The sequence below is a fragment of the Aspergillus fischeri genome, genomic scaffold (assembly GCF_000149645.3).
Source record: "Aspergillus fischeri NRRL 181 1099437636245 genomic scaffold, whole genome shotgun sequence".
NCBI classification, from domain to species: Eukaryota; Fungi; Ascomycota; class Eurotiomycetes; order Eurotiales; family Aspergillaceae; genus Aspergillus; species Aspergillus fischeri.
Window position 1 is genome coordinate 205,924 of NW_001509773.1, and position 12,605 is coordinate 218,528.

The window sequence follows — 12,605 nt, forward strand, 5'->3', positions numbered from 1 at the left end:
ATTGTCGCTTGGGAAAAGGGAGATTTCTATGAGCTCGTTTTCTCAAAATCACTATCATGGCAACATGCGCGAAAGGCATTGGACGATTGCTGTCAAGAAGGTCCGTATATTGCCTTGTTATGTTGAAAAATCGAGGATAAAAAGTTCCTCATGGCGTAAGATACTTAGCTGAATCAACAACTACAGGCAGTCATCGGCCTTGGCTCAAGCTTTCCGCACCAGAGCAGGCTGCAATATGAACGATCCGAGAGTGTCTTCATCATCAGCCGCTGTGGCTGCTACTGGGCCTGAAAAGAATAACACCGCGACTGCGAGTGCAGAAGCAAATTACCAGATCATCGCTGAAGTTGGCGATTTCGACTCTATCCAAGCCAAACGACCAGACTTCGACCACTCGAATAGGCCTATCGAAGTCACCAAATCTCCCAACCCAAACTGGGAATACGGGCAAGGAGTCCCTGACAGCGGTGCAAGTGCTACTAAAAAGCACCGCGAGATCGACCCCTATGCGCCGGACCGCCCAATGATCAATAACTATCATCTGCTTATCTCTGGCATTGCGCCGCGCCCGATTGGATTCCTGAGCACCGTGTCCGGCGACGGAAAGACCAAGAACCTCGCCCCGTTCAGCTATTTTCAGGTCATTGACCACGACCCACCCATGTTTATCGTTGGATTCTCCTCGCGGCCGGGCCGGGTCAAGGATACTTTCCGCAATTTGAAAGAAACAGGCGAGGTGGTCATCAATACAGTCTCGGAGAGCATGATCGAGGCAGTCAATGCAACTTCCATCGATGCGCCGTATGGTGTTTCCGAGTGGGAAATATCAGGTCTGCACGAGGCGCCCACAACGACAGTTAAGCCTGGCCGTGTTCAGGAGTCTGTGTTCTCCATAGAAGGGCTAGTGGTTGATATCAAAGAGTTCGAAGACCATGTCAAGCCTGGGATGAGCATTGCCTCACTGGTGCTTATCAGGGCGACCCGATTCTGGGTCCAAGAGGATGCTGTTGACGCAGAGTTCAGGCACATTGACCTGAATAAATTGCGGCCCTTGGGGCAGCTGGGTGGCGTCTCTTATGGGCGGGTTACTTCCATATTCGAACTGCCCAGGAGACGATGGAAAGATGAATATTCACAGAGTGAGCTACTGACAAAATTGGAGGGGTCCAAGACAGAAACGAAATAAGCAACTTGGGATTCACAACCTTTTCAGGGTACATCCTTATCCCGGGGGATAGCTACGCGACGCAGTGGATGCGCACCCCCTTTCTTAGAGTTTTACCTACTTGCAATTACAGTATGGAGTACTAAACTACCTTAGGTACTTACTGGCTTGCGAAGGCCAATCATCGGCTTCGGAGCGTATGTAAGAAAAAAAAATTGGGTGGTAGAGAACCATGTTAGCTAGGCAAGAAATCGATATTTGCTTGTAGACTCGGGCTACTTCAATCATTCGAAATTACAAACTACGCTTCGCTCAAATAGCCGGTAATGAAACTCATCCCTCATCACTAATGCGGTTCCTAAATATGTCATTGGAATCACTGATCAGGTCAAAGGTGTTGACGGTGTGCTACGGGTACTTAAAGCTCTGCATTCTAGATAGGTCTGTAGTGAGCCAGCCGAGTTTCCCGTACACTCTGCCTAATATAACTATCTAATTACAGAGAGAAGGTTTAGCAAGGGTAAGTATTATCCTTGATATAACGAGAACCTCAATATAACGAGTAATTTGGTCTGTCTGGAATATCTCGCTATAGCAAGGTTTTACTGTAGTGCCATAGTCGACGGCCCACACTGCAGTCATACTCAAGTTAGCATGTGCCATTGTTCACATCTTTTCAGGAGGCTTTCCCTATACTGCTAATGCTGTCTGGGGGTTTGCAATGTACTAGCTCCACTTCTGGACCGCCCTACACAGTATGGTCTTTTCTTATAATCACTATGCCGGATAACCAGACACGCGCTAAACAAAGCCGTCAATTAAATCCACCAAAAATCCCTACTTTATTAGGTAAAGATGATTTTTCAGTCTATATACATGCCCTATCTAATATATATCTTAGAAAGTCTTGTGGAAATAAATGAATCTAGTTACTGTCTTGCCAAAACGTCAGCACCTATAAGTCACCTACTAGTAATAGACACAGATATTTGTGGTGATAGGGTTTCTATTTTGTAACAACAAGCTTCTATCAGGATGATCACTTCTCGCCAGCCCTCCGATTCAGAACAGCTTCTTTGACTCTGGACAAAGAAGTTAACGATGGTAATTATTGCCTTCCATAGGGACGCAAGAGTGTTGTTCTACGCCGCTGCTCTATAAAATGGAAGGACATTAAAGCATCCTAGAGGATATTACGTCTCGACTGAAGGACGAAGCGTCTACTTTTGGACAGCTACAAGGTCCTGGACTTGCCCCATCAGGAGTGGTCCGATATCTAGTTACCTGTTTATGGTGACCTCAACCATGGATCTGATAACAGATTTCTTGCCGATTCTCTCTCTTCCGGTCGCCATCGAAGCATCTTGCGCATGAATTCAAGAAATAACTTTTTATGTTCGCCTTGCAAGTTCCCTTCCAGATTCTCCAAAGACAGTGTGGGAATCTGAACTCTTCCTTTCCAATTTCCTGGGCGTTCCATGGTCAGTAGTCGAAATAGACGTGCATACGGGCAAACACACCTTCACTATCAGAGAATTCTGAAGCATACTCGCTCTGTCGAAGCATATCTTTTGGTGGCGGCCTCAAAAGCGCAATCATCTCAGCAAGGTGATGGCTGTCAGAATTTTGCTTGTTTTGATCCCGCGCATAGAATAGATGTCCTTTTTGGAAAAGGTCCCACGTCTGCAAAAAGTTTCATTGTTAGTCTGGGTAGATCAGGTCGTTATCATGATGAGTAAAGAAAGAGGCAATGCTGGAAGAAGAATGTCACATACCACTACTGCCACATTCCAGATATCGACTTTCTGATCCCAAGGCATCCGCAAGAGTACTTCGGGAGCACGGTATATGTAAGGCTGGATATCCCCGCAGTATTTAGTCAAGCCAAAGCGAGCCTGTCCAAAGTCACATAATACAGGTCGGCCATGATGTTTGGTTCTTCCGAGTTTGCGAGAAGCATATATCACCTGATCCCCAACTATCTTGCGTGGGCTGGGATTGGATTTCTCGCCCTCTTCAAAATCAGTCAAGATTGAGTTGTCTTCAATACCAAACATGATATTCTTCTCTTGTATATCTAATAGAGAAAAATATTAGAAGGAGCTCTCGGGGAAGAGTGAGCGGTTCATACCAGTATGGACGATGCCTGCTTCAGTGTGGAGGAAATCAAGAGCAAGAAGGAGATGTAGCAAAGTTAGTTTAAGTATGTTCTCAGGAAGAACTTTAGCCGCGGGTTGATTCCGAAAATCAAATAGACTTATGCCCAATGGAGGATGAATAAGGCACCGGTAGTTGCCTTTGGGAGAGCCAATCTGGAAAGCATTCAGAGCGCTACGCACAAGCATGGCACCGCCATGGCGTGTTTTGACGGCTTTGAGATGACCGTAGACTTCCATTTCTCTTATACCCTCCGGAGAATCCCGCTCGCACACTTTCAATGTGACGTACATATGTTGCCTGATACAGAGTTAATCTCCATTGAACAGTAATACTAACATCAGTTTGGTTTACTGTAGATCCCGGCAAAGCCACACAGTGGAATATGCCCCGAAGCCTAGCTTCCCAACCACTTGGTACCTCGACTGAAAGATTTCCCCGATTTTGACAGGATAAAAGCGTTCTTGCGAGTACCATGGAAGTGTCTCCTCCTCGATTTTTTCGGTTGAATCGAGAAGAAGAAAATTAGATTGAGTATATTGTCGCGCTGGTGACACAGCACGCTGGAACAGGGGACCCTTAAGTAGTCGGCGCGATAGGCGAAACATCGTTGTCGCGGTGCGAAGCTCGAGAATGATTATATATAGGGATAATGCGACTTCTTTATTTGACGGGACTTGGCGGCTGATAGATCACGTGAGTTTGATCGTTTCTCGGCGCTCACCCCTTAGAGCTGAGGCTGAGGCTGGGTACTCTGCTTATTAAAAGGTTGAGTCATAACTATGTCGTTTATTTGATTGACATGCTCCTGCCCCAATGCACAATGGGTAACACTCTGTTCTTTTCAGAGACTATTGAATGGATGTGGATTTTAGAAGCTGGACGCTTGGAGTGAATGCTTAGCGTTGGGAGGTGCCTTGTTCTGGTGTGGGTGGCTAAGTCATGGATACAAGGCACCTCATATTGTTAAAATGGGCCTTCATTGGTCTATGAGATCCATCTAGGGGCTTGCTGCGCAAACCAGGGGGCGCCGCACAGAACTTACATTTTTAATGGATCAAGCCGCCTTTTTTTTAGGTATTTGAAGTACTTATTTCCAGAATTAACGAGACAGGATTTGGAAAAGCAGAATGTGCCCGAATGGGAATCACCAGGAAGCTGCAACAGGTTCAAATCATGTATTGCTCCCACCCAAGCTATGGACCGACACTCAACCAACATTGATTTTCTTGACCGAACCATCTTGGTGGATGTGGAGCCTTCTCATAGTTTTATTGTCTCCATCTTTGAGGCGGACTGATATAACATCTTCCTTGTCGCTGGGGTCGTCGTGTGAGGGATGTGGTCTAGAGCCCCTACAGTCTCCCATTACCACAACACCGACACCAGGCGAAAGTTTTTCTGAGAGGATCATACCTTATCTCGACGTTTTTGAAATCTGGATCCTAATATGGCTTGTTAGTAGAAAACAAATCGTAATTCGATGGGTTCACTGACAGCCTTTTCTTCGGCCTCGAGAACCTGGGACACTGGGGCTTGCCATTCGGGAGGAAGATCAGTCAACTTGGTTTTACCAATCAGTTAGTAAAGATGTCGTGTCGTTGACTGGAACATTGTAGTGAGGGTGTAGCTGTAGTGAGGTAAGTGAAGAATATGTAAAGGAATGTTCGGTAGCTCCTTGATCAGCTTGAATGTTGGGTATTTATATTTCTGAGCCATTTATTCTTCTGCGGACAAGGCTCCAGGTAAACAGGAGAGAGGTATCAACACCTGCGTACAACTACTATGGCAATAGAGGTTTATGCGCTCTTGATTGGGCTGATCCTCTACTGTCATATGCCAAGTCGAGAAGAAGCGTGACTGGCTTACATCTGGCGGTTGGCAAGAAAACCCCGGGATAGCAGGGGCTCGTCCCACGACCACCATAAGTAACGCTGGCCGGACATTTCGCGATAAGACAGACACTATAGATGCCCAGAAGCAGTGGGGCGGTTGGACCAAGAAGCCCTGCTTTGCGCAAAAGACCAATGACGTTGCTCAAAAATCCTATGCCACGCCACGAAGAGTTTAGTAGAGCTGGAGAAAGCACACTCAAAGCGGGAAGGTCTCGGGGAGATAGCTGTATATTAAATGCTTTCATAAGCTTGTGAGAAGCGGAGTCAGGTCGCTTCCTGGCTATCCAGATGCCAGGCGTACAGCGTTTATGCGAGCAGTCTAATTGGCTAGCTAGGTGACTATTAAAAGCACACACAGCTGGTGGTAACAACAGTTAGCCCCACGTCATGACTGCCAGATTGATAAAAAATGGGTAGAATTCAATCACATGATACCCTCCTCTCTTGGTTTGGCCGAACGAATGGCCCAAGAGTGTGGATAATAAAGAGGACATTGAGAGTTACACATGAGACTTCTGTGCAGAATAGTTACTTTGCCCAGAGTCTTTAGAGCATCACAAGTCTAGAATGAGAACGCAGAAGTTAGTGTTTCCCAGTATTTTCTAAAAGTTTTGCTTTGGAAAAGTAATTAAATAGGGTTAAGGGCTATTCTAGGCACTATAGCTTTACAATCACCCACACTTGCCCACTGCTGCTCATCATGGCCCACTACTACCCATTATCACCCATCTACATAATATAATTAACTATATTAGCAGCCTATAAGTATCCCTGTATTATTACTTATTTTGTTATAAGTTAGTCAATCTATTATAGGGTAAGTTAGCATGTACAGAGATTATAAACTTTATTTTACTAAAAGTCAAGACTAGGGATAGGCTAGCAACAGCAAATCTCCTCTGCTCTATTCTTAACTAATACTACTAGAATAAGTAATAGAAAGTATTTCAGGAGCACAGCGTGGCCTTTAAAAGCACCAGCCTTGTCCTAGATACTTACTATAATTTAGCATGGACTAATGCAGACTTTTATTAACCCTTCTTCATTTCCAGATCACTGCATGATTTCTGGTATAGCTTGGTATAGAGCCTTACTCTCATGCATACCATTATGGCAGAAGGTTCTGAGGTATAACAGCACCAATGAGGACAGACAGAGTGAAGACAACCTTACTTCATTAACTGATAAAATGCCTACTTTCAAAGAAAGGACAATTGTGAGTACTATTTATGAGATTGCCTCCAGCTGTCTAATGCCTTTATCAGGCAGACCACTTCTGTAAAGTACATCAACAGCGAGAACATCATGGCGCATATTGTTGTGGAGCCCAAGTGCATTGATGACCGAGACATCCGCGTCAGTAACTGTGATTGGAACACCACTGCGGAAACCAGACATTCTGGGCTTAGCTCTGTCAGTCTTTTGGATTGTGGAGGAACACAATGCAAAGGGCCTTGAAGAACCTGAACTCTCTGCTGTTTCCTCTTTATACATGAGGACTTAACCAGCAAGCAGATGGTTAAGCTGTTCTACGAGCTCTCACTAAGCCTCGATGACCTTAAGATCAGAGGGCTTGAATCTCATATCCCAGAGTCTGAGGATGATCTAATTCAGGCTCTCTTTCAGTATCAAGGAGAGAATATTTAGGTATATATTCCTTGAAAATCTTCCCTGGCCATGTCCAAAAAAGAATCTAAGGTTTCTTGACAAGGAGAGGGGCCAAATTGCAGTTGGTGAGGACCTGGATAGAATGGTGGGTGAATGAAAGGCGTCCCTGCCTGATGATCCTGAATGATTGTTATCGATCTGTCTTGTATTTCATGCCACTTGCTGCGTTCCGTGGGCAATGCCCGACACTGCGAGTCTCTGCAGCACATGTCTTCGAATTCGCCTGCGACACGGGGACTAGTCACCTTCCTCACAGAGGCGCAGATCGGACCGATAGGGTTTACTATCATGAAAGCATAATCATAAGTTTTTAAGATGGTTTATATGGTGAAAGAGATTCCGCACTATTCATGATTGAATTAGCTATGAGCCACTTACAATTCTCTAGTCTCTTATTTTTTTGATAGGAGTCCATATGTCTGGACGGTTGGCCTCTCCAGCATTCGTATAGAGGTTAATATTTTTATGAGATATATGGTCATTATGATCGTTATGATCATTATCAATCTGTTTCTCGGTCGAATGAGGGATGCTTGATAATCTTCTGATAATCTTCTTTGAATCACAGTGGTTATCCACGATTGGCTGCATATCTATAAAGCAGTTCTTGATGACCCTTTGGACGAGGGATAGAAAAGTCTCGAGAAGTCGTGCTTATACAGTCGCCTTTTAGCCTGCAATCATTCTAACCAGACTGTTGCTGCTTAATCCATGCTAAAGTACTCTCAATCTCTCCCACTTTTCCAACGCCTGGACATATCGAGACCGCACCTTTTCCAGCCTCGCGCGAATACGAATATCCGTTTCGTCTTCCCCGGCCACGCTATTCAGTTCTCCGTCATTCAAATTTGCAAAGGTCTTGACAGAGACGGTGAGCATGGGGCATTTCGGTCCCAGCACATGTCGCTCGACGACCTGCATCGCTACATTGTCAATGAATCGATACAGCGCAATTTTGTAGTACGACTCCAGCCTTGCACGGACAAACAGCACCTGGCTCAGCAAAGTCGAGATAAAACGTGGTTGATGGCCCCCGCTTATGGCGTTGGGGATCCCCTCACTCTCCCCATTCGTTGCCTTTGTCGTCTTCTTCCCGAGTAAGATTTCGCCGCGTTGTTTATCTGCAGCTATCGTCTCAGAGATCAACAGGGGATGGCGAGTGACGAGCGGCCGGGCTTGGTTATCCTTGATGAGTTCCCAGAGAGCCGCATCTGCATCTCTGTTCCACTCTTCCAGCGTCTTCCCAACAACGCGACTCACTTCAAGTCGCACTTTGCTATTGGGTATGGCTATCCTCGCAAGCACATCGTGGCAGTCCTTTGCGAGGTCCTTCACGTCTTCCACAAAGCTTCGAGCAATCCTCTCCCAATGGGTGGTCAGCTTCCGAAACATCCTCTCCTCCACATCTGGGTGAATGCTCCCTGGGAGGCTGCGCCCCTCGCTGATTTTGGCTTCCTTGTATATCTCGGAATACATACCAGGGGCATTCATGACCTTTTCTTCCCATTCTTCCGGATTCATCGAGCTGAGTATTTTCAGGTCGTCCTGATAGTTCGAAAAGAGAATGGGCATGTTATCTAGATTCACCATCTCGTCATAGAATTGATCAAGACGACGTTGCACTCGGTATCGAAGCATGATCCTCGGATCCTCTGAGGGTATGTCTTGATATTGGCCTATCAAACTCGCATTGGCCATCTTCTGCATTTCATTGCAGAATTGGAAGACGAAGTATCGCTGGGCTTTGGGGCTATCACGGGCCTCTCCCATTCTGCTAAGGTCTGACTCGCAATCTTGAAGTTTCCGACGAATTTCCGCGATGATCTGGGGCAGGCCTGACTGAATTTGGGCCCGCCGCTCCTTGTCGACGTACTTGATCAACGAGCGTATGCCTGTCCTATCTTTGCCCACTCCCTCCCAAGCCGGCTGGGCGAACTCCTTTATCTCTCTTTCGTCGCGCTCGGCGTCTGTGATATGGGCTTCGGCAGGTATTCTGTTCCGCAATCCGAACCAGCCGTGGTCGAGATGAGGGACAGTAGGCAAATCATTCTGCAGGAGTTTGACCATCTAGGATAAGGGAGCACTTTAGCAACATAACGCACCTAGAAATGGCCGAGCGGTTATACATACCCAATCGTCGGAGCCTTCCTGCTTGCGATCGCATTTTGTGAGCACGCCAATGCACCGGCTTTCCAGGCCCGGTATGTCTTCAATTAATTCGAAAGTCTTGTGCCGCTCCACGTCCACATTGTCGATGACCACCCTGGACCCCAGTTGTTAGCTTTGTAATTTAACTACGGATCTCGTCTGGCTCAGTACAGAACGATATTCCGCTCATTCGCTAGGTAGCTTCGAGCTAGTTCCCACGCAACTGCCGCATTAGGCTGCGCAAGTGCTTCTTCCTCTGATACACCATTTTGCTTCTTACTTTTTTGCCCTTTCCGAATGAGACCCGGGAGATCGACAATCGTCCAGTGCATCTCGTCCGGGCCGGACCGCTCAATTCGGAGTGTGGCGTCGCTCAGACTCAATTGCTTCCCTGGCTTCCGCTCGCCGAAAATGCACTCCGTGGCCTAGCTGCATCAGCGATGAGCCAGATCAGCCGATATTTATCCAACATACCTCCTCGATGATCTCTTCCATCACTTCCGAAGTCAGCTCTTCCTTTTCGATGATAAAGTCTTGTATGCGAAGGAGAAGCGCCTCGTCATTCTCGGACAGTCGCCCCGGAACAATAGTAGCCTTAACTGGGTATTTATTTGAGGCGGAGGTCTGTCTGAACGAAATCTGGATTGGAAACCGAGTGCACATGGTGTCCTTGACCGGAAAGGAAACCTCGGTTATGGCTTGGAGCACCGAGCTCTTGCCGGTACTCTGGTCTCCCACCACCACAAGCTGATATCGTTAGCCATGGCCATGTCACCATTAAGCTGCGGCCACTTAGCCTACCTCGGGCAGATCAATTGTGCTGCTTAGCCCTAGCTCCTGGAGCTCATCAATGAACGCCAGCTGCTCTGAGCTTTCGACTCCGACAAAGTGACGCACACGTTTTCCCATAGTGACGGCTTTGGTAGGATACTCACGATGGCAACGCTGCTACAGATTCTGCCTCTTCCCTTGTTCTCTTTGTCCCGGCCAAGGGGAGCCCCTTGAATTTAAGTCCATACTGTACGCGGCTACTCGGAACTTTGTCTGCCGCCGCTATTCTCAGCTCCAGCCTTGCCGCAGTCACGATGCATTAGTAGGTACACTAACAGCCACTAAACTTGGATCCCAGTACCCGTGAGAACCGTCTATTTGTTGTTAAGCTCGTGGCGTCCGGCCCGCGCCACAACGATCAATGATTGTGGACTTCACCCCTGATACTATGTATCCACATAGCCACGAATATGATCAATAGTCTCATTAAATTTGTTTCAAGTTCCACTCTTGGTTTGACTCGCGTCTGGCTGGGTTCGGCCTTGTAGGAACAAGAGCCATCGGTTAGTGAGAACTCAATAACCCAGACATTGACGGTCTGAATTTTTGAACGACCAAAAAGCGTGCCAAGCGACTAAGGTAGAATGTAGCGGTAAACAAATGAAACAAGCAAATAAAAACACCAGTCCATCCTCCCTTCAGACACTAATTTTGCGCCAATCAACTGAAGACGCACTGTTCAAGCAGGTGTCGTTGACGGTTTCTTGGGCTTATAAATGTGGACATGGCTGACACCTATGCAATATCAATGCAGCTGAAGCTGCAGCACCCATGAAATTCATAAATTCCAGTGTCCCGAGTCTGTTTCAGTCGGCATGGAGACATAGAATGGACTTGGATACCTACGCAAAGATTGGTGATATGCACAGTGATGGCGTTTGCACGGCTGCAGCCTATGCTTAGATAGGCTATCAACACCATGTGTAAATATGCCGTTATCAGAGAGTGCTACATGGTTGGGGGAGGATGAGAGATTAGTCAGCTGAAGGGACCATGGATCTTTCAGATGGCTCTCAGGAAGCTCTGCTCGCTAGGAGATGATTGGTTTTGAGAGAAATATAGGCTTGAGTAGTATATCCGCCTGAGGCTGCATTCAAAGAGAAGAGCGCAGAGATATCCCTCAGGTCCAAGATGATGACTTGCCAGACAGGTCCTAATCAGCATATTGACAGGATCTGTTCACTATATCATTATTACCCTAGGGATACCTAATTCTTCAAAGATCGCTCGAAGTCTGTCTAGAAACCTGTTTCCGGAAACTTCGGATATAGATATTCACTCCTCGATCTGACCCATCCGATGGGCTAGCCCTGGGGTGCGTATTCCATCCCAAATATTGTGAGATACGTCAAATCCCATGACGTCGACGACGTTTCTCAATGATGTACCTCATTCACAAAGCGAAGAATGCAGCCAGCTGCCCTGGAGCTGGACAGTGTCAGTGAGGGCATTCTGAGACTGGTCAATCATCACTCGATGAGGTTTGATTTGACGTTCTGTAAATGCAATTTGTGGAGTATCAACCACCGCGATTGGTTGTTCTCGGCGCTTCATTCTATGGAAAACAAGGTGTGCGAATGTGTGGAGTCCCGAGTTTAGGTTTGATGAAATGCTGACATCAGCTGTGGCGAAAGGATACAAGAAGCTATAAGAAGCAACTGCAATACTTTTGCATTAGCGGGACAAACACAAACGAGAACGCAAACCACACAGTTGATTACACTATCAGGAATTCTTTTCAAAGCACCATGGCCGAAGATCGCATCAACGCCCTCCGTGGCTACAAGGCGTAGGTTGATCCTGGTCCGACCCTTCAAATTATTGAATAGCCTAACAAGATGGTAGTACTCTGAACAACCCCAATGTCTCAGATGAAGCCAAGCGGCACGCTCAGGAGGTCATTGACAACGAACTGGGCGGCGAGCAGGTCCATGATGACTTCTATCAGCAACGAGGTGACGACCAGAAGGACCCTAACAGAGTCCAGGCTGGATTGAAGGCGTATGTTCCCCCCCGTGCACGCCGAAGCTTGCTAGACTAACTTCATTTAGTGCCACCCGTAACCCTGGTATCTCAGAGGAGGGCAAACGCAGCGCTGCTGAGAAATACAAGCAGCAGTTTGGTCAGGCTCCGGATGAGTAGACTACTGAGCGGGTCTTGATTGTATTACTGCCACCCAATGCATATTAGCATCTATAATAATGATATTCGAGCTATCTGAGATGAAGTTATCTACCACGAAGCGGAAGATAAATTGTCTGTCGCTCTAAGCCTAAATCTGGCGGCGTAGCCGAGAGAGTAGCCTTCACTTTAATGAAACCTATTATTGGGGCAGGGGCTTAGACCCGGGTAATTGTAGTAAAGTGGAGGGATGATGGGTCGTCCTCCTTAGGGGGGTATTGTTTTGTGTGGGATCTTCCAGAATATCCATATTCTACTCGCCACATATAGGTGCGAGAAGCTGAACCCAAGTGAACTCAGACGTGGCCATCTCAAAAGCGAAATTCTTGACGTCTGTGGGGATCTCATGGGTGTATTAATGACGAATAACATATTCATTACGGCCTGGCGAGGGTCAATGATAACGGGGCCATATTCGTCTAACTGGAAATTGTAGGCATTGTTAACGCCGTCAGATTGTCTACTCCATGGGAAATACCGGAGGTGGAGGAGCCTCCAGTGGAGGCCGGGAGCCCAATGCGCCTCTGGGGAAGCCATGATTAGAGATCATCAGTGGTCCG

The 12,605-nt window shown here is 46.9% G+C and overlaps 5 protein-coding genes across 5 annotated transcripts; 2 read left to right on the plus strand and 3 right to left on the minus strand.

Moving 5' to 3' along the window:
* Positions 1–235: 235 nt before the first annotated feature.
* On the plus strand, positions 236–1,186 carry NFIA_101980 (flavin reductase family protein; the record flags this gene model as incomplete). The annotated part of the gene is made up of 1 exon (XM_001266610.1): positions 236–1,186. One exon carries the CDS (start codon positions 236–238, stop codon positions 1,184–1,186), a length of 951 nt encoding a protein of 316 aa, XP_001266611.1.
* Positions 1,187–2,445: 1,259 nt separating this feature from the next.
* On the minus strand, positions 2,446–3,930 carry NFIA_101990 (putative protein kinase; the record flags this gene model as incomplete). The annotated part of the gene is made up of 5 exons (XM_001266611.1): positions 2,446–2,528; positions 2,686–2,848; positions 2,941–3,242; positions 3,297–3,622; positions 3,698–3,930. The coding sequence occupies 5 exons, from the start codon at positions 3,928–3,930 to the stop codon at positions 2,446–2,448; spliced, it is 1,107 nt and encodes a 368-aa protein (XP_001266612.1).
* Positions 3,931–7,599: 3,669 nt separating this feature from the next.
* NFIA_102000 (putative dynamin family GTPase) lies at positions 7,600–9,942 on the minus strand (the record flags this gene model as incomplete). Its single annotated transcript, XM_001266612.1, has 5 exons — positions 7,600–8,952; positions 9,016–9,148; positions 9,205–9,458; positions 9,508–9,780; positions 9,835–9,942. The coding sequence occupies 5 exons, from the start codon at positions 9,940–9,942 to the stop codon at positions 7,600–7,602; spliced, it is 2,121 nt and encodes a 706-aa protein (XP_001266613.1).
* A 1,670-nt stretch (positions 9,943–11,612) lies between these two features.
* On the plus strand, positions 11,613–12,006 carry NFIA_102010 (Con-6 family protein; the record flags this gene model as incomplete). Its single annotated transcript, XM_001266613.1, has 3 exons — positions 11,613–11,653; positions 11,710–11,865; positions 11,916–12,006. The coding sequence occupies 3 exons, from the start codon at positions 11,613–11,615 to the stop codon at positions 12,004–12,006; spliced, it is 288 nt and encodes a 95-aa protein (XP_001266614.1).
* A 292-nt stretch (positions 12,007–12,298) lies between these two features.
* NFIA_102020 (uncharacterized protein) lies at positions 12,299–12,582 on the minus strand (the record flags this gene model as incomplete). The annotated part of the gene is made up of 2 exons (XM_001266614.1): positions 12,299–12,388; positions 12,427–12,582. 2 exons carry the CDS (start codon positions 12,580–12,582, stop codon positions 12,299–12,301), a joined length of 246 nt encoding a protein of 81 aa, XP_001266615.1.
* Between the last annotated feature and the right edge of the window lie 23 nt (positions 12,583–12,605).